Consider the following 22,047-nt stretch of genomic DNA (forward strand, 5'->3'; position numbering starts at 1 on the left):
TTGCAAAAACTAAAAATGTCTCCAGACGTTGCAAATACCCTCTGAGGGACAAAATTCTCCACCTACCTTTGAGAATTACTTATTTTACTTGATATATGTAAATGCAGAAAGATGAGAAAACATGTACACAAACTGATTTGTTATCAGTCACTTCTGGGGAGGAGCCTGGAAATGGGGCATTATAGCTTTAGTTTATCTGTGCTGTTTGAAGTTATCTTACAGTAAAATTACATTCATGTTCTACCTATGTAATGAAAAAAAATTAAACTGGGATCGTGCTTGAACTACTAAAGGGTGAGGGGGGCTTGGGCCTCATACAAAATAGCAGGAGGCAGCAGGAGGTTGCTGTCCACCCCCTGCTTCCTCAGGTTGCACACAGTCCTGTGCTGTGGCACTGGAGTTTTGGTAAGGCCATTAATGAGCTCTGTCTGAATGCCTTCCTCTGCCTGGGGTGGGGGTGGGGGTTAAGACCTGTGTTGCCTTAGAGACCTAGAAAGGCTGGAGTTGGGAGGCCCTGGGGGAAGAATAGAGGAACAAGGAAAGCCACCAAATTCATAGATGGGCCCGAGGTCCAACAAGCCAGAGGGCAGACTGGAGGATAACCCAAACCCACTGGGTCAGGGTGGATTTCAAAACTGAGGCAGGAAAGGACTATGGTGCCAGGTTGCAGGAAATAAGCAGAAGCAAATCAGAAGGAAATTGTGTGTGTGTGTGTGTGTGTGTGTGGTCACCTGGAACAAATGTTTGCTCTCTGGGGCAGTGGTTCTCAAACCTGGCCTCACATCAGAATCACCTGTGGGAAAAGAAGAGCACTAGATTTCCAGACCCCTCTTCAGACTGACTGAGTCAGAATCCCTGAGTAAGGGCCGAGCTATCTGTAATTTTCCATAGAGACTGCACAATGGGAAACATTGCTCTGGCATTGGTCTGTGGGTATGATGGTCCAATTTAAGAGGCTGGGAGGGGAGAAATAGTACACGGATCATGGTAAGTCCCAGCAGGCTCCACGTTCTGCTTTCTCAGTTCCACAGGCAGTCCTAGAAATTAGGATGGCAGCAGTAACTATCTGAGTGGAATTTTGGGTTGGTTGTGAGATGAGGAGGATCTTAATAAATTCCTTTAAAAAAGTTCTGGACAGGGGCCAAATTTATACTACATGTTTTTATGAGCCACTGTTCTTGCTCTAAGATGGCATTTTAAGATACTAGAAGAAAAGAGAAGTGCTATTGACTCATCCCACAGTTATTTATTGAGCTCCTCTGGCAATGGACAAAGCTATGGGAGAATGAAAGTTGAGTGGGATGGCTCCATCCAGAAGAGGACTAGAGATCGATCCAGGAGACAGATGTGCAAACAGCTCCTTGTGATTAGGGCAGGATCAGATCAGGTTTGGGAAGGAGATAGAAGTGATGTGCCGTGAACCCAGCAGGAAGGGCAGTGAGCAAGTGTGGGAAGCTCACAAAGGCTGGAGTATTTTTATGCAGGTGGCTAGAACATTCAGATAAAAACTGGGCTCCTTCTGAGTGTTTTTTTCCTCAACTTTTTATTATGATAAATTTCAAACATACGAAAGTTTAAAGAATAGCATAGTGAACACCCATCTACCCTGTGTACAGATTCAACCATTGCTAACTAACATTTTGCCATATTTGCTTAATCTTCATGAATTATTTTTGGTGCGAGGTTTGAATGTAATTTGTAAGCCTCATAACACTTCATCCCTAAATACTTTGACATGCTTCTCCTATGAATAGGACTTTCTTTTTTTTTTTTTGAGACAGAGTCTCACTTTGTTGCCCGGGCTAGAGTGAGTGCCGTGGCATCAGCCTAGCTCACAGCAACCTCAGACTCCTGGGCTTAAGCGATCCTACTGCCTCAGCCTCCCGAGTAGCTGGGACTACAGGCATGAGCCACCATGCCCGGCTAGGACTTTCTTTTTATAATTATCTTACCTTAGGAAGTTAACGGTAATTTTATAGTATTAAACTACAGTTCATACTAAAACTTCAGCTCTCCTCCCCACCCATTATCAAATTAGGTTCCATACTAAATTCATGCATGGCATTGGGTTGTTACTTCTCTTTAGCTTTTCAGGACCTTGTTTCTCTGAGAAGTCCAGCCTGACTGACTCTTAGATTCTGCTTTTTTCTATTAATATTTCATCAGGGAACATTTAACTTCTTCCTCCAGTTCCTGTTATGTCCTGAAAACTGAAAGTTAAATCTAGATGTTTGACTGACAAATTCAGATGAAAACTTTTTGGTAAGAATATTTAGTGGATGATGCATATTTTTTTATTGTAGCATATCAGTTCTTCTAAGGTTTTTTTTTTTTTTTAAGTTTTGAGGGAAAGTGGGAATGTATTCAGTGCCTGAAGCCAAAGAGGTATTGTGTGGTATCAGGCTCATTGTAGTATAGAAAATTACAAACCGAAGGCCAGTGTCTCTTGTTCCATGCTCTCAGGTTTAGAAAGTGAGATGGTGGCTGATAGAACAAAAGTAGATGAGCATTGCATTATTTGAATGTCTGTTTATCACCAGGCTAATTGCAGAAAATGTAGCTGGATTTGAACTGAGCCAAGAAGGGATGGAGAAGTTTCAAAGTGGGCTGGAAGTCAACAGAAAATCAGAGCGAATAGGAAAGCCCTCCTTGAATCCTCCAGTCAGAAAGTGGGAAGAAAAGACCAGAAGAAATTAGGAAAAATAATTATCAGTAATGGTTAGAGAAAAATGCTTGCTGAGATTTGATAATTAAGCAAACTGTCTTCCACTATGGGTTTTGATCAACTTGAGAGACATAGTTGTCACAAGAAGATAAAAATGAAGTGTTAGCCACATTACTCTAGCTTGGGGTTCGGTAGGGAAGCTGTATTAGAACAGGTGGTTTGTACTGAATGTGAAAGTGGGCTCTCTACACAATATCCTCCCTGAACTGAACTGATTTAACTTCTGTAATTGTTAATTCTATGTGTCAACTTGACTGAGCCATAGGGTATCCAGATATTTGGTCAAACATTACTTTGGCTATGTGTGTGAGAGTGTTTTTGAATGAGATTTGATTCACTTGACTGAATGAAGCAGATTGCCCTTTCTAATGTGAGTGTCTTCATAATCGGTTGAAGGTGTGAATAGAAAAAAAGGCTTACCTTCCCGTGAGTAAGAAGGAACTCCTGTCTGGCTGTTCTGAGCTGGGACAGAAGACTTACACTGCCTTTAGACTCAAACTGAAGCATCAGCTCTTCTTGGGTCTTGAGCCTGCCGGCTTTCAGACGGGAACGACACAATTGGCTCTCCTGGGTTCCCAGTTTGCCGACTGCACATCTTGAGACTTCTCAGTCTCTGTAATTGTGTGAGCCAATTGCTTATAATAAATCTCTCTCTCTCTCTCTCTCTTTCTCATCTCTATCTCTATCTCTCTCCCCCCTCCCTCTTTCTGTTGGTGTATATGTATACACACACATACCCCCTACATATATCACATATATGTATAGATATAGGTATAGATATAGATCTCCTACTGGTTCTATTTTTCTGGAGAACCCTAATACAACCTCCCACTTGCAGGTGAGGCAGCCAAAAAGTTTGCCTGGCCTGTTTCTGCATGGTGGGAAGGAAGTACTACATGAGGAGTGACATTTGTTCCTCTTCCACAAATCACATAAGTTATCCTTGGCTCCTAGGGATCAGCGAGTGAGAGGAAACCACAAAGAATGGTATGAGTTCCCTCACCAGCATTCCCCAAGAGGGTAGAAAAATTGGGCATAGCAACCAGCATAGAGGCTCAGAGGGAATCTGAAGAGAGGAGCTCCATGTATCAATTGGGTATACTGGGGACTAGAACACACATATTATGCTAACTTAAATAGTGCCTCAAAAGAAAGCTGACCTGACCTAACTCTAATAAGAAAAGCTGAGCCAGATTCAACCTACACCAAGAAAGGTACTACTTTAAAATATACTAATAAACACCAGAAATTATTCTCAGCTGTTTGTCCTACATGGAGAAATAAAGAACATCTATTCAACTTTGTAGTGCAAATTCACAAGCTCTTAAAAATTACAAAAAACATTAATAACATAGAAAATATTTTTTGGTTTGGATGAATTTGATTCCATACACATGGTAAAAGCCTGATTTATTGTGATAAATTGAGTCTCTATCAGGAAAGTTTAGATCATTGGCAATTTAAAAAGTTTTAAATTAAATTAAACTAAATTAAATTAAATTTTTTACACTGATAAAATTGTATGTCTTTACCATGTAAAACATGATGTTTTGAAGTATATGTACACTGTGGAATGACTAAATCTATCAAATTAACGTACGCATTACCTCGCATGTTATCATTTTCCTGGTGAGAACACTTTAGATCCACTCTCTTAGCATTCATCAAGAATACAGTACATTATTAACTATAGCCACCTTGTTGTACAATGGATCTCTTGAACTTACTCCTCCTGCCTAACTGAAATATTGTATCCTTTGACTAACATCTCCCCAAACCCTTTCCCCGACCAACCACCTCAGCCCCTGGTAACTACCATTCTAGTCTCTACTTTTATGAGATCAACTTTTTAGATTCCACATATGAGTGAGATCACACAGTATGTGTCTTTTTGTGGTCTGGTTTATTTGACTTAAGGCAAAATCCTCCAGGTTCATCCATGTTGTCACAAATGATAGAATTTCCTTCCTTTTAAAGGCTGAATATTGCTCCATTGTGTACTTATACCCTATTTTCTTTATTCATTCATCCACTGATGCACACTTAAGTTCATTCTATATCTTGGCTATTGTGAACAATGCTGTAAGAAATGTGAAAGTGCAGATATCTCTTTGGCATACTGATTTCATTTCCTTTGGATATATACCCTGTAGTGAGATTGTTGGATCATGTGATAGTTTTATTTTGACTTTTTGAGGAATATCCATACTATTTTCCATAATGGCTGTAGTAATTTACATTCCCACCAACAGTGCACAAGAGTTCCCTTTTCTCTACTTCCTCACCAACACTTGTTATCTTTGGTGAGGTGAAATCTAACAGATGTGAAGTGGTTGTGGTTTTAATTTGCATTTCCCTGGTTATTAGTGATGTTGAACATTTTTTTACTTACCTGTTGGCCAATTGTTTGTCTTCTTTTGTGAAATATCTGTTCAGGTCCTTTGTCCAGTTTTTAATTGGGTTATTTGTTTTATTGCTATTGAATTGAGTTCCTTATACATTGTGGATATTAACCCCTTATCAGATGTATAGTTTGCAAATATTTTCTTCCATTTTGTGGGCTCTTCTCTTCATTCTGTTGATTATTTCCTTTATTGTACAGAAAGAAACTTTTTAGTTTTATGTAATCCCACTTGTCTATTTTTACTTTTGTTGCCTTTGCTTTTGGGGTTATATTCAAAAAGCCATTGCCCAGACCAATGTCATGGAACTTCTTTCTCTTATGTTTTCTTCTAGTAGTTTTATACTTTTGGGTCTTACATTTAAATCTATAATTCATTTTGAGTTGATTTTTGTATATGGCATGAGATAAGGGTCTGATTTCATTCTTGGCATGTGGCTATCCAGTTTTCCTAATAGCATTTGTTGAAGAGACTGTCCTTTCCCCCATTGTGTGTTCTTGGTTCCTTTGTTGAAAATTGGTTGGTTGTAAACATGTGGATTTATTTCTGGGAGCTCTATTTTGTTCCATTGGTCTATGTGTTTATTTTTATGCCAGTACCATACTGTTTGGTTACTGTAGCTTTGTAGTATATTTTGAAGTCAGATAGTTTTGTGCCACCAGCTTTATTATTTTTGTTCAAATTGTTTTGGCTATTCAGGGTCTTTTGTGGTTCCATACAAACTTTAGGATTGTTTTTTCTATTTTTGTGAAAAATGTCATTAGTATTGTGTTAGAGATTGCTTTGAATCTCTACATCACTTTGAGTAATACAGACATTTTAACAATATTAATTCTCCCAATCCATAAACATGGATCTTTCCATGTATTTGTGCCTTTCTGAATTTCTTTCTTCAACATTTTATTGTTTTCAATGTAGAGATCTTTCACCTTTTTGGTTAAATTTATTCCTAAGCAATTTTTTTTTTGGTAGCTATTGTAAATGGTATTGTTTTCTTGATATCTTTTTCAGGTAGTTCACTGTGAGTATATAGAAATGCTACTGATTTTTATATGTTGATTTTGTATCCTAAAACTTCACCAAATTTGTTTATTAGTTCTAACAGGTTTTGGTGTAGTCTTTAGGGTTTTCTATATATTTGATAATGTCATCTGCAAACAGGGACAATTTAACTTCTTTCTTTCTGATTTGGATGCCTTTATTTTTTTTCTCTTGCCTAACTGCTCTGGCTAGGACCTATATTGACTAGAAGTGACCAGAGTGAACATCCTCGTCTTGTTCAAAATCTTAGAGAAAAAGCCTTGAGCTTTCCCTGTTGAGTATGGTGTTAGCTGCGGATTTGTCACATACGGTCTTTATGATCCTGAGGTACAGTCCTTCTATACCTAATTTCTTGAGCATTTTTATCATGAAAGGCTGTTACATTTTGTCAGATACATTTTTGCAACTATTGAAATGATCATATGGTTTTTGTCCTTCATTATGTTAATGTGATGTGCATATTTATTGATTTATGTATGTTGAACCAATCTTGCATCTCTAGGATGAATTCCACTTGATTTTGATGAATGGTCTTTTTAATGTGCTGTTGAATTCTGTTTGCTAGTAATCTGTTGAGGATTTTTTTCATCTATCTTCATCAGGGATATAGGCCTGTAGTTTTCTTTCTTTCCTTCTTTCCTTCTTTCTTTCTTTCTTTCTTTCTTTCTTCTTTCTTTTTGGTAGTGTCTTTGTCTGGCTTTGATGTCAGGGTGATGCTAGCCTTATAAAATGAGTTTGGAAGTATTCCTTCCTCTTCAATTTTTTGGAAGAATTTGAGAAGGATTGACATTAGTTCTTCAAAGGTTTGATAGAATTCAGCAGTGAAGCCATTAGGTCCTGGACCTTTCTTTACTAGAAGACTTTTTGTTACTGATTCAATCTCCTTACTTTTTATTAGTCTGTTCAGACTTTCTCCTTCTTCATAATTCAGTCTTCACAGGTTATATGTGTCAAGGAATTTATCCATTTCTTCTAGGTTATCCAATTTATTGATGTATAATTTTTCAAATAGTCTTTTATGATCCTTTGTATTTATGTTATATCAATTGTAATGTCTCCTTTATTTTTGATTTTATTATAATAATTTGAGTCTTCTCCCTTTTTTCTTAGCATAGCTAAACATTTGTCAATTTTGTTTATCTTTTCAAAAAACTGACTCTTAGTTTTGTTGGTTTTTTTCTATTCCTTTCCTACTCTCTAATTTCTTTATGCTCTGATCTTCATTATTTCCTTGCTTCTACTAACTTTGGCCTTGGTTTATTCTTGTTTTTCTAGTTTCTTGAGATGCAACATTAGGTTGTTAATTTGATGTCTTTGTTCTTTTTTAATATATGTGTTTATTGCTATAAACTTCCCTCTTAGAACTGCTGTTATTGTATCCCATAAGTTTGGGCATGTTGTGTTTCCAATTTTGCTTGTTTCAAGAAATTATTTTCTTTTTCAGAATATTACAGGAGTACAAATGTTTTGGTTACATATATTGCCTTTGCACCACCCAAATCGGAGCTACAAGTGTGCCCAGCCCCCAGACATCATGCACCATACCCATTAGGTGTGAATTTACCCATACCCTCCCCCCCCACCTGGCAGATGCCCTATGAAAGTTACTTCCCTATATGCACATAAGTGTTGATCAATTAGTATCAATTTGATGGTGAGTACATGTGGTGTTTATTTTTCCATTCTTGTGGTACTTAGAAGAATGGGTTCCATCTCCATCCAGGATAGTACAAGGAATATATTAGTTCATCATTTCTTTTATGGCTGAATAGTACTCCATGTTATACGTATATCACATTCATTAATCCACTCATGTATTAATGGACACTTGGGTTGTTTCCACATCTTTGCAATTATGAATTGTGCTGCTATGAACATCTGAGTGCAGATGTCTTTTTTATAGAATGTCTTTTTTTCCTTTGGGTAAATGCCCAGTAGTGGAATTGCTGGATCAAATGGTAGTTCTACTTTGAGTTCTTTGAGGTATTTCCATATTAATTTCTATAGAGGTTGTACTAGTTTGCAGTCCCACCAGCAGTGCATGAGTGTTCCCATCTCTCTGCATCCATGCCAACATTTGCTTTTTTTTTTTTTTTTTGTTGTTGTTGTCTATAACAAACCACTTTATATAAAGAGACTCAGCTGGGTTAAAAATAAAGGGATTTTTTTTTTTGCATAAATGTAAAAGCTGATCCTAAAATCCATATGAAAATGGAAGGGATCCTGAATAAGCAAAACAGTCTTGAAAAAGGACAAGGTTGGAGGACTCTCACTACCCAATTTTAAAAGTTACTGTGAAGCCACAGTAATCAAGACAGTATTATGTAGTCTCAGGCCTATTATATTGATGTATGTGTTTATCCTCATGACACTGCCAACATTTGTTGATTTGGGACTTTTTGATAAAAGCCATTCTCACTGGAGTTAAATGATATCTCATTGTGGTTTTGATTTGCATTTTCTTGATGATTAGAGATGTTGAGCATTTTTTCATGTGTTTATTGGCCATTAGTCTGTCTTCTTTTGAAAAGTCTCTGTTCATGTCCTTTGCCCATATTTTAATGGAGTCTTTTGATTTTTTCTTGTTGATTTTCCTGAGTTCTATGTGCATTCTAGTTATCAGCTCTTTATTGGTTGTGTAACATGTGAATATTTTCTCTCATTCTGTAGGTTGTCTATTTGCTCTCATGATAGTTTCCTTGGCTGTGCAGAAGCTATTATTCAACTTTTTTTGCCCCTTAACTTTAGCTCTATAAAATGGATAAAATGATATCTACCTCCTGGAGTTGTAAGGATTAAGTGAGTTCATACATATAAATTGTTAAGAGCAATGCTTGGCAAATAGTAAGTATCAATAAAAGTTAGCTGTTATTATTTCCTTTTAAAAAATAAATGCAGATGAAAAAGTTCTGAAAGTGGATAGTAGTGTGGTTGCACAAGAAAGTGAATGTACTTAATGCTACTGTAACTTAAAAATGGTTAAAGGGTAAATTTTATGTTATGTGTATTTTACCACAATATTAAAAATATGGTTTAGTTGATGGAGTTTGGAGTGGCAAGATGAAGTAGATTTTGTCTGTTTATCTATTTTTCCTGTGAAATAACATCATTAACTAAAGAGATGGGGAGGGTGTTTGATGATTTGAGGAAAGAGAACAGGTGTGAAATAATCCTCTCAGAGACAGAGAACATGAATTTACTAAGGAAGTGTAACAGGGTAGTCTATGGCAGTACAGGGTGCCCATTTGAAATCTGTGGTTATAAATTGGAAGTAAGTTGAGTTTTTAGGAGTGATTTTGGCACAGGCATGGAGTAAGTGGATTGTTGAGGTAACCAGGGTTGGTATTTTTCCCAGGTGAGTTCAGTAAAGGGAGAAAGGGCAAGGCAGCTAGGGTGTTTGCTAGAGAATGGTCAGAATGCTGAACTGCAGAATTCAACACCGTACAATAAAATAAAATGGTGATAAAATAGTCTCAGGCAAATCTGATTAGGAAGAAATACAAATGAAGAGATGAGAAATAGTACATAACAATAGATATCGAGGACAATATTATCATTTATCAAGATGGAAATGGCCATAGGACATTTAGATAATTGCCCAAGAATTCAACTCTTCTGAGTCTAACGTATTTTAGTGTTTAACTAGCTTGGAATCTGGACTGTGGATGAATTTTTTAAAAGGTTTTCTTTTGTATGTGACAAGAGTCTGTTGAGCTATTTTCTCTCCTCCTTTGCTGTCATTTCAAATTCTGAGACAAATTTACCAAAAGTGCCTTGTTAATCTTCCCTCTGTCATTCAGAGATGGGCAACATGCAATACAACTCCAATTTGCAGAAGGGTAGATTTAGAGGTGATACTGTCTAGTCATACTTTATCGCAAATGTCAGCACCAGGACATCTATAAGAAGATACTGGAAGATGGCTAGAACAAGGGCTCTGGGAATGGGTCTTCTAGGTGTCTGCCAATTGAATCTTGGATGATTTGTTCTTGTTTTTCCCAGAAATTGAAGTTAAGTTGAAGTTGTTTGAAATTTTCAAGCACACTGCAATTCAACTCCACTGACTTGGACGTACTTAGAAGCAACTGGTGTCCTTCAGTTTTCCAAAGGAGGTGCTGCGTGCAAGGTGGATAGAAGAATTTCTACCTGAATAAATATTACACAGAGAACTAAAGAAGTTACTAGAGTCAAGAAACCACTCAGCGTTCAGAGGTTCAGAGGTCACATGGCTCATTGTTAGCAAATCTATCATATGTCAGAGGAGGTGAGAGGAAGAATTATAAAATATTCCAGACTCTGTAGAATCTGACTCATGGACTAGATCAGGACAAAAATCATTCTCTTCAACTATATTTCTGTACATATTTTTATAGCTAGCAAGACTCCTTTCTATCCAGCCTCATGAAGTATACCTGTACCTATGGCCTCTAAGATCCTTAGTTGAAAAAAATAAGAAAATAGGAGGCTGATATTGCTTGGCAGACTCGTAACTATTGGCTACATAGTCAACCCTAAACCATCGGAGTCAAGCAGTGTCCTGAGACAAACCTGCCCCAGACATGACTCTTTTTACAAAAATCTCATGACTTTGAGCTATAGAACAACTTCTCAATCCCCTTCCTACATATTCCATCCCTTCTCCAATGTATCATCATAATCACTCATGTTCTCACTAAAGACAGGAAGATGGGGGAGGTGAGAGATTCCATGATGTTGTCACCTTTAATTTGCTTTCAGTTCAGGAGATCACAAATGTAAAGGACTGTAAATATCATAAAGTAGCACCGATATCGTAGGTCATGACCCTGCTAAGAAGTTACTGATTCCCAGCTCAGAGGATCAGACCATATCTGACACACAGTGAGATTCTACTAGCTTATGTGGTTCTTAGCGGATGATATGTTCATCAGAAAGAGGGCAAAGAGAGAAGACCAGGGGGCTGGTGCAGGGTCTCCATGTTGCATCAGGACAGTAATGATGACACTGAAGATATTTCACTGTTTGATGAAGAAGAGGAGACAACTAACCAAAAAAAATCCAAAATTGGACATCCAGTGGCATCATTTTTCCATTTATTCTTTGGAGTCAGTGCAATTATTGTCTGTCTTCTCTGTGAGTTGCTCAGCAACAGCTTTATTGCCTGTCTGGTAACAATTATCTCGTTGTCGTCACATGACTTTTGGGCAGTGAAGAATGTCACAGGTAGACTAATGGTTGGGCTACGTTGGTGGAATTATATTGATGAAGATGGAAAGAGTCATTGGGTGTTTGAGTCCAGGAAGGCATCCCCTCAAGAGAATAGAACTGTTTCAGAGGTTGAATCAAGAACCTTTTCGTTAGGACGTATTGCCAGCCCAGTGCTGTGGGTGATATTTGCCTTTAGTGCCCTCTTCTCCTTCAGAGTAAAGTGGTTGGTGGGGGTTATGATGGGCGTGGTGCTCCAAGGTGTGACTATATGGTCACATCAGGTGTAAAGTGAGCAGCAGGAAGAACTTCACTAGCATGGCCACCTCGTATCTGGGAAAGCAGTTTTTAAGACAAAAGCTGGAGATGGTCAGACTTCCTGAATAAAGAGAGAAAGCTTATAAATTTTGTTACATTGGGGAACAACCAAAGAAATTCTTGACTTTGAACCTTTTAGAGCTTAGTCCATGTGGCAACGAGGAGTGTTGGGTTTGTTTTTCCACTTAACAATTTTATTTAAAAAAAAAGAAAAGTAATTTTCATATTAAGTTTTTATTTTCTTCCCAGCAGTTGGGGCTAGAAAGTATGTTGTCACCAGAAACATTGTTAAAATTTGTTTTATGGTGTACATATGTGCATAGTTATGTGGTATCAATATATCCCAAATTAATGAAAGTGTTTGTGTTCATTTATGTATGTAATAGACATTTGCATTTTGATCCATAGAACATAAGAGGATGTTCTTAGTTTATCACCAAGCACTATGTGTTTACATATTATTTGTATAGATAATTTTCAGAAGAAAGTTTTGTTTCCATGGTAAGAGTGAGCACTTTGGCTTATATTATTAAAATATGTACTTCATGGTGAAATTTCTTAGATATACACAAGCAAGTAAAAACCAAATTTGGGCTAGTAGTGTTACCTAGTTTCTAAAATTTTGTTTATTTTTATTTGTGACAAGTCATTTTCTTAAGTCCCAATTAACATAAATGAAATCTTCATAGTTTATGTTTAAGGGATACCCAGAGGTTGCTGCTGTTCTATTTATTTTATGGCAAAGATAGCCAGATTCTACTTTGGAACTTCCTGGAAGCTCTTCAGCAGTCCTTGGGCTAATAAAATCTATCTTTTATCACCAAAAGAGCATTATTCTTATGTCATAATAAGAATAATCATTTTAAATACTTGCATAATAAATGACTAGAACACATTTTATGAATCTTTTTTTCTTGCTATATGGGATATATGCTTTTGTATTAATGGTATTTCTTGAAGCAATATATTTAACTGTAAACTAAACCAATCTACAAACTATAGGCAACTGTAAATTCTGTTGTACGTACCTACTGTAAACTTCGTTGGAGTCTTTTAATCAGCAGATTATGTTGTGAATGTATTTGTACCTTGTTAAAATATTTTTAAAGATGTTTTGTTTAATTAAATAAGTGTTTCTATTAGAGTGATAGCTTTGAAGGTCCAAAACTTTATCTTTGCATAAAACTACTCTACTATTTACAAAGAAAAAAAAAAAAGAGAGAGAGAGAGAGAGAAGACCAGACTGTTATTGGGAAACAAGATCATGAAGTGGGTGATAGTTTGGGATTTGGAGTGAAAAATGACCTGGATTTGAGTCCCAGCTCTTCCATTTTCTATGTGTGTGCCTTTGAGCAAACTAGCCTCTCTGAAATGTGTTTCTTTTATTTGTAAAGTGGGGGCCTATAACGCCTACTTCACAAGATAGTTATGAGAATTAAATGAGGTAATGTATAGGAAGTACTGAGTGCAGTATCTGTAGTATAGGCATATTGTAAGAGTTCAATAATGAGCAATTTTTATTCAGTTTCATAATAAATACTGGTCTTCTAAGGTTAAGCATATTCTCTCCTAAATTAGGGTTGAGTGTACTGTGCCCACTGCCTCTCATCTCTTAGCCAGTCAGCACCAGATGTCCACTCAGCCCCACAGTGAGCAGCCCAGAGAGAACTGAGAGGCATCTGCCTGAACAGCAGCCTGGAGAAAGTCCAGCCATAAGGCTCTTGCAGCTTTAGAGAACAGCAGTACAAATGAGGCCAACCTCCTTGCTGATAGTGGGTTAAATTCTAAATGTTTCTGTAGTAAAATGAATGATCTATTAGCTGATGTATTTTTGGAGCACTTGGTACAAGTTGAATAAGTCATGGTTTGGTTCCTCAGTTATGTTTGCGTAACACAGGGAAATCCATTTCATAATCATAAAATAGGTAATTAACATTCCACTGATATTATCAAGTCTTCATATGATTGTATCTAAAGTATTCCCCAATCCCAATTAATAACTGTATACCAAAAAAAGGGACAGAAACAGAATAAACAGCAATGTGTGTGATTCACAAGATAATTGTATCCCATTATATTTAGTTTCTAAGTTTCTCCTTTGAAGACTTAATTTAATTAAGATGATTTACGATGTTGGAATGCTACCTATGTCACCATCTGGCTCCCCATAGCTGCCTGTCAATACTAAAAGCTCAAAGTAGAACCATATGGACCATTGCTAAAATAAGATTTTGCCTTTTAGACAGAACCATCACTCAACTTTGAGGTTCTTCCTGGGATTACGCCTGCTGCATGTATTTTTGTGGCTCATAGGATAAAGGATCAATTACTACCTATAAACTTTTCTCCACAATGTATATAAATGAAAGATTGTTGTTGCCAAATGTATCTGGTCTTTATGACTTACAAATTGACATGGAAAGAATAAAGAATTGGGGACCATAACCTGAAAGATGGATGCATAGAATAAAAATTCTTTATGCTTCTTTTTTTTAACCGTTGTTTTAAAAGAATTCTTATATTAGTTAACTAGAGATTTAAAACTGAAATGGGAATTTATTCCTTTTCCATTTTCCCCCATCCCCATTCTCTGACTATTCCTTGTCTGTGAGCCATAGCATCCGAAAGCCACCACTTGCAATTTACAATACTTTTTGCAGAGTGATTTCTGTCACATCAGTAGACATTCTTGTGCCCTTCAACAGTTGCTTATCCACAAGAGGGATTTGTTTTTAGTTGTTTAAAAAAAGGTTACAGGAAAAAAATGACATTCTTTAATTTCCCTAAATTAGAAGGTTTCTAAAATAAATTACTTTCCATCAATTATAATTCAATAAGATTTAAACTGCTAATATGCCCCACACATAAACACAGAGGGAATATGTTTGCCATGACTCAGTTTCAAGGTAGTATCAGTTTTAGCTTTTCCCCTTAAGCTGATGATAGCTGTTAGAAAGAGTATATCTCTGTGGCCAGTCCCCTGATGAGACCGTCAACCTACTAAGTGCTCACAGATGCCTCCAGGACTTCTCTCTTTGTTTGACACAAGAGAGGCACACAGATGGTAAGCAGAAATTAGGTAGGAAGGAGAGATGAAAGGTCCATAGTTTGGGATACATTTCCCCTCAAAGTAATGGGCTACAACCCATGGTATATTTCTTTGCTTCTCTTGAATGAGACAAACCTCAAAGTGACACTAACATCTTTTTGAGGATGCAGTGACTCTGATGTTGACATAAAATGCTCCTTTTTCAGGAACTGTGATGCTCATTTGTCTCTAAGGCCCTCTCACGACTGCACCATGTTCCGTCTGTTTGGCCCGGGTGCCTGCAGACCCTCCGGGGATCACTGCGTTCTGAGCGTTCATCTCGTTGCTGGTGCATCAGATTTAGGGCCTTAACAACTCTTCGTGGCTCCTCCAGCTGGGCAGATTGCATTAGGGCTCGAGCCCCAGGCACGATCTGTCTGTCTCCACAGTGCCCCAATTACGCGTGTTGTGTTCCTCCAGAGCAAGTTTCAGCAAAGATGAGGATGTCTCCTTTTGCTTTTTTCATGCATAGCTGGCTGCTTTCAAGGGCATTCTTCAATCACGTGTATCTCCACTCTGTGCCTGGACTCTGCAGCCAGGAGCCTGAGCCTAGCTTTGAAAACTGAGGAATAGTTGCTCCCAGCCCTGACCTGTGAGACTCACTGGTGTTAACATAATGACCTTGGCACCCTACGAAGCAACTGAATTTTCCTTTGTATTTCAAAGATGACTCATCTGATGTAGCTGTTGGGTTAAGTTTCAAGATGACATGTGATATTTAAAATGCTCTCCCCTGTGGGGTGAGCAGGCTGGTCCCTGAATAGTTTTGCTTTTATACTCAAGAACTAAAGGAAATTGTTTCTCATCTGAACTTGTGCTTGGGTCTCTTCAGCCCAGCCTCTGCATCTGGGGGTTGGAGATAGGGGGAAATTTAAGAAGTCCACAGGAGTGGAATGTGCTAGAAATTGCTAGCAAAATTGTTGGAGATGCAAAATAGACACATGTGACACAATTTGGAAGGAAGCAATAATGCCAAAATGTAAGCATTAAGTGTAGAAAAATAGACTACCAAGCATGGACTGTGGTAGCGGGGAAAAATGCAGAGGAAGTGGAGCTTGAAAAGCAAGAGAAGATGTGGGATGGTATTTATGGAACAGAGAGTAGAGCGAAGTTCAGAGGCAAGAATGAGCATGCCTGTGTGAGTAAGGTGGGGATTGTCAGCATTTGGTGGTATCAGACAGCATTGTGTCAGATTGTGGTGGGAAATGACATAGGGATAGTCTGTAATAGGGGAAGAGAACTCAGATGATTCAGGAAGGGAGCAACAGAAATGGACTCTGTATGACTTCAGCAAAAAGGGGACGTACTGGATGTGGAGAACTCTTAGAATTAAAAGGAAAGCAGAAGAACCAGGCTCAGAAAGTTGGGGATCAGGGTGCTCTGAAATCCAGGTGGCAGGAACAAATGCGATTCCTTCAGGGCTCTGCTGTGGGACAAATGATCCAATCATTTCCCCATATCTTTTTTTTTTTTTTTTTTTTTGCCTCCACTCAAGATTCAAATTCTTGGGAGAAAGGAGCAGATTGGCTAAGTTTTAAAGGATGACTTGGCAGGCTGTCTCATCAAGACTGCATACAATGGGAGAGGAGCAATTTTTCCTAGAGTGGTGTTTTTACCAGAAGGTGGATGGATGTAGAGAGTTGAAAATAACAGATATTCTATCCACTACAGTGATGACAAGGTAACATAGTATAGTGGCTAAGATCAGAGACTCTGGAGCAGACATCCTATTCTGCCCTAAGTACCTTAGGCAAAGCACCTAAGAACCCTCCATGTCTTAGTTTTTCCACCTGTATAATAGGTGTAATAGAACTGACTCCGTAGAGTTGTTGTAAGATGATTAGATGAGTTAATATATGTGAAGCATAGGGTGCCTACCAAGTAAGTGCTATCAGAGGGTTAGCTATTGTAGCCATTTTTAACTGAATGCATGCACTCCTCACCCTACTATGTGGGCAGATTGTGCAGGTTGCTTCTAGCCATGGCTCTTTCCACCTGCTTGTTCTTGAGTTGCTTTTTATCAATCATCCATCCCCCATCCCCCATCTGCAAGATAGCTAGTGTAGGATAAAGCCAGATTTCTGGCTAAAGACAGCAGTTCTATTCTTCAACCCTGTAGCAAAGGACATCCCCTAGGCAACTGTGATTTAGAGGTAGCTGTGGTAGGGAAACACAGAGATTTTAGAGTTTGAAATTCTAGGTTCTAATCATTACCCTGGCACTTGTTTGTTCATTAATTTGGGCAAATCAGTTAACATGTCTGAGCTTCAGTTTACTTGTTTGTGGAATGAGGATAATAATGCTCTCCTCACAAGGTTGTCATGATGTTTAAATGGAGTAATATATGAGAATGGCATGTAAACTCTAAAACAACATACAAATAACAGGTGGCTGTCTCTCCTCACAAGGTTGTTGTGATGTTTAAATGGAGTAATATATGTGAGAGTGACATGTAAACTCTAACACAATATATAAATAGTAGATGACTGTCTTTGTCCAGTTTAAATTGCTATAAAAGAATACCTGAAGCTGGATAATTTATAAAGAGGTTCATTTGGCTCATAGTTCTGCAAGTTGTACAAGAAAGATGGCACCGGCATCTGCTAGTGGTGAGGGCCTGAGTCTGCTTCCACTCCTGGTGGAAGGTGAAGGGGAGCTGGTGTGTGCAGAGATTACATGGTGAGAGAGGAAGCAAAAGAGAGAAGGGGGGCAGGGTGCCAGGCTCTTTTCAACAATCAGTTCTTGTGGGAACTAGTAGAGAAAGAATCACTCATTACACCAAGGACAGCACCAAGCCATTCATGAGGGATCTGCCCCCATGACTAAAACATCTCCCATTATGACCCACCTCCAATATTGGGGATCAAATTTCAATGTGCAGTTTGGGGGGACAAACATGCAAACTATGGCAGTGTCCTAGTCCTGGCTGTGACAGATACACTAAGGCTGAAAACTGTCCCTCTCTAATGAGGTTGTTCCCACAGAAGAAGCCAGTTCTCAACAAGTGTAGTGAACTGCAGGCATCTGGCACATGCCAACCAGATACATCCCAGAAAGCTGGACCTTTTGGTGGCCTCCATAGAGGAGAAAAGAAGAAAGCCCTGGTGGTCAGAATGTCCTCACCATCAGGGTTATGATGTTCAATTAACAAGCATCAGCCTGCTACATAAATGCAACTGATTGATGGTGATAGTGCCCAGGACTATTTCCTAGGCACTGGAGTCACAATTACATAAGGATGCCACTATAATGTGTTTGAATCAAAACTGTGAGTAATTTGGTTTGTGATGAAATTCTGTTTGGATGGGATGTAGTTTTGATACATTGCCTTATCTGTCAAGTGAGAGGATTGGACGGCCATTGTGTGGCCTTGGGCAAGTCATTTTGTGACTAGAAACCTGTTTCCTTATCTGTAGAATACAAGAGAGGGACAGAATGATCTGTATGTTGCTTCTGATTTCTGAATCCCTTCCTTGTTTCTTTTGAGGCACTTATCATAACTTGTGATTATTTGTTTGCTTACTTTAATTTTTGGATTATTGCACTCACTTGCAAGTATGCTCCATTGAGGTAGCGATCATGACTGTTTTGTCTACTGTTCTGTCTGGCGAATGCTTAGTGTATAGTAGATGCTCAACAAAGATTTCATAGATAGGGAATATAGCTTTTTGGTCCCATAAAGAGGAGCTATAAATTTTCTGGAGGTTGGTAGATTTATGACTCTATTTTGTATACATGGTCTTGATACTTTTTTGTACACATGGTACTTCTTAGCAGTAGTATTAAATTTATATTTTAAAAAAAATACCCAGCCCTGAGTCAGTGCAGATACACTGTAATTCTGTGGTAACTTTGTATAAGGTCAATTTTAAAGATAAGGAAATTGAAATATACATATTTTGATATATGAATAGGCCTGGGCCCATTTCTCTGAGCACATCCATGGCAGAGAACTTAGCTTCCGCACCTGCTCATAGCCACTAATACTCCAGGTTGTTACTCACATGCTGTTTTTATATCTGGCATTTGATATATGTGTGAGCACTTGACCTTACACTGTTGTTTGGTCTGTAAAAGGGAAAATGAAACATAAATATATTGACTTTGACCTTGAGATCATCAATTAAGCCCAAACAGGTTTATAAAAGAAGCTTTTAGTTTCTTAAAGATATTAAGATTGCTTAGAGCACTAAAATAACAGAGGCCCAGACCAATTACATCTCATTTTATGAGCCCTGGCGAGGATATATATTTGATTCTTGTTGTTTGTCCTCACAGAGTCCTTCTTTTTTCATAAATCAAGACCAATCAGTCATTGGAACACAAAATTCCATTTGGCTTTTGGTCCTTTAGTTCAAATTGTGATGAAACAGAATAGTAGCTATGTGCGATTAGCAAATGGACCCTGTCCTGTCTGGCCATGTGCATGTCCCCAGGGGCTGAACCTGAGCTCCAGTGCCTTAACCCATCTTGTGCTGCTCTAACAGAATACCTGTGGCTGGGTAATCTATAAAGAATGGAAATTTGGCCTGGCGCGGTGGCTCACGCCTGTAATCCTAGCACTCAGGGAGGCCAAGGCGGGCGGATTGATTGAGCTCAGGAGTCCGAGACCAGCTTGAGCAAGAGTGAGACCCCGTCTCTCCTAAAAAATAGAAAGAAATTATATGGACAGCTAAAAATATATATAGAAAAATTAGCCGGGCATGGTGGCGCATGCCTGTAGTCCCAGCTACCCGGGAGGCTGAGGCAGTTGGATCACTTGAGCCCAGGAGTTTGAGGTTGCTATGAGCTAGGCTGATGCCACGGCACTCTAGCCTGGGCAACAGAGTGAGACTCTGTCTCAAAAAAAAATTAAAAAATTAAAAAAAAAAAAAGAAGAATGGAAATTTATTTCTCACATTTCTGGAGGCTAGGAAGGCCAGGATCAAGGTGCTGCTGTCTTGTGAGGGCCTTCTTGCCGCATCATCCCAGGGCAGAAAGGCCAAAGGGCACATGTGTGAGAGAGAGGGAAGGGGGCCAAACTTGTCCTTTTATAAGGAACCCACTCACAAGACAACAAACCCACTTCTGTGATGATGGCATTAATTCATTCATGAGGCCTAATCACCTCTGTAAAGTCCCACTTCTCAACTTGCACTGGGGATTACATTTCTAACACACGAATGTTGGGGGACATGTTCAAACCATAGCACCCAGCCTTCACCTTATTTTTAAAAGGAGCTAATGATAAGCATGGCCAGAAGCTGAAAGGCTGCCCCTGCTTTCCTAAGATCCTCCTCCACACCAGCAGGGGAAGAGTCTGTCATTGGAGAGACTGCTGTGGGATTTCTCTAACCTGTAGTTTATAGGACATGCTTTTCCCAGAGGAGGAAAACTGTCTCTATTGAGTTTTCTGTCTGGTGTCTTGAAATGTATATCCTTCTCTTCAATAACCCCTTATTCAAATGTCAACATTTGGATAATGGGTTTCTTAATATAATTGTGTAGGTTGATTCCAAACCTGGAATATTGCAGATATACCTTCTGAATACAGACTAGAAAAACAGGAAATACGTGGTAAGGTGGAAAGACAAGTGGAGTGGAGGGCTGTGTATAGTTAACATTAGAAAATAATCTGGGAGCAAACCCATACTTCTTTGTTGCTGAGTATTCAAGGCAGTAGAATTTGCATTTTTTGGTTAGCACACTTGGTAATAACAGCCTTCTCTATTGTCACAGTCTAGGAACTTCTAATCCCAGCTCTATTTCTTCTGCTCTTCCTCAGCAGGAAACTTCTTTTAGGACGAGAACATAAAGCCCCTGGCTCATAGGGCTGAGGACTGAGTAAGCAGAGCCAGCCAGCAATGGGTGGTGGGAGAAGGGATTTCAAATATCCTGTCCTGGGCTTTAAAACCTAGCACCTGCAACCTCTTAGATTCACCTTGGGATCATCACTCTAGATACGCTCTTTCCACTTATTTTTAAGAGATGGGCCAAGTTTGGCCAGCACATTTATTGAACATATTCTAGGCGTAAAGCAAATTGTGAGGGAAGGAGAAAGATCAGGAGCAAGAACTGGGAATGATCAATGTTGTTGAGCAAAATGAGCATCCAAGCCTGTTAGCAGTGGGCTGCCAGTGAGAATTTTCCAGCAGGAGAGTGCGTGATTAGAGCTGCATTTCAGAAAGGTCATCCTGGAGGACCGGTGAGCTCAGAAGCATGAAGATTAGGTTAGAGGCAAGAACTGATGATGATTTGGAGAAGTAGAAGGGATGGGTGAGTGCAGCAACCTCATGAGACCTTTCGGGGATAGATTCAACAGATTTAGTGATTCATGGAAAGTGAAGGTAAAAGACAGGGCGAGTCGGGCGAGCTTTCTAGCCATGTGCCGTACTCCAAGATGACAAGCACAGAGGGTGAAGCCTGTATAGGGGGGGAGCTTTGATTTTGATGTGACTATAGGACATCGAGTTAATGCTTGGCAAGCAGGTGGAAATAGTGATCTAGAGCACAGCAGAAAGTTGGGGGTGAGCAAGAAAGATTTAGGGGTCATCCGGGTAAGAGTAGATGAATGAGACAGCCAAGTTCAAAACTGCTGTCACTGGGCCGGGCGGGGTGGCTCATGCCTGTAATCCTAGCACTCTGGGAGGCCGAGGCGGGAGGATCACTCGAGGTCAGCAGTTCGAGACCAGCCTGAGCAAGAGCGAGACCCCATCTCTACTAAAAATAGAAAGAAATGATCTGGCCAACTAAAAATATTTATAGAAAAAATTAGCCGGGCATGGTGGTGTGTGCCTATAGTCCCAGCTACTCGGGAGGCTGAGGCAGTAGGATCGCTTAAGCCCAGGAGTTTGAGGTTGCTGTGAGCTAGGCTGATGCCACGGCACTCCCTCTAGCCCGGGCAACAGAGTGAGACTCTGTCTCAAAAAAAAAAAACAAACAAAAACAAAAACAAAAACAAAACTGCTGTCACTGGAGTGTCTTCTCCAAATGGTGGCTGGGCTCACAAACCTTTTCAGTCCTGCCAACAGGTACTTCTCTCCACAGAGATCCTGAGAAAGAGGAGATAAATATGCCACAACAGTGAACAGCAGAAGGTGGGGGTGTGATTACTCACCTGTGCATGGCAGCAACAGAACTAACGGTTCATACGGCATAGCCCCTGGTTGGTAAGGACATGGTTTGTACACTGGACTGGAACCTGGTCTGGATCAAGGCCACCTCTGTGGGACAATGGTCTTGTGAAAATATTGCTGCTTTGGCTGGGGTCTTTCATTCTTTCTGTGGCTAGGCCATCAGGAACTCAACTG

General features: G+C 39.2%; 1 protein-coding gene across 1 annotated transcript; it reads left to right on the forward strand.

Annotated features, from left to right (window-relative positions):
* The first annotated feature begins 11,123 nt into the window (after positions 1 to 11,123).
* Positions 11,124 to 11,642, forward strand: LOC123647115 (Golgi apparatus membrane protein TVP23 homolog B-like). The gene has a single exon (XM_045564347.1). The coding sequence runs from the start codon at positions 11,124 to 11,126 to the stop codon at positions 11,640 to 11,642; it is 519 nt and encodes a 172-aa protein (XP_045420303.1).
* Positions 11,643 to 22,047: the final 10,405 nt, after the last annotated feature.

The sequence above is a fragment of the Lemur catta genome, chromosome 11 (genome assembly GCF_020740605.2).
Source record: "Lemur catta isolate mLemCat1 chromosome 11, mLemCat1.pri, whole genome shotgun sequence".
NCBI lineage: Eukaryota > Metazoa > Chordata > Mammalia > Primates > Lemuridae > Lemur > Lemur catta.

What these genes read in the sequence shown, in the direction of transcription:
- LOC123647115 (XM_045564347.1), top strand. Translation starts at nt 11,124, where the DNA reads ATGTTGCATCAGGACAGTAATGATGACACTGAAGATATTTCACTGTTT.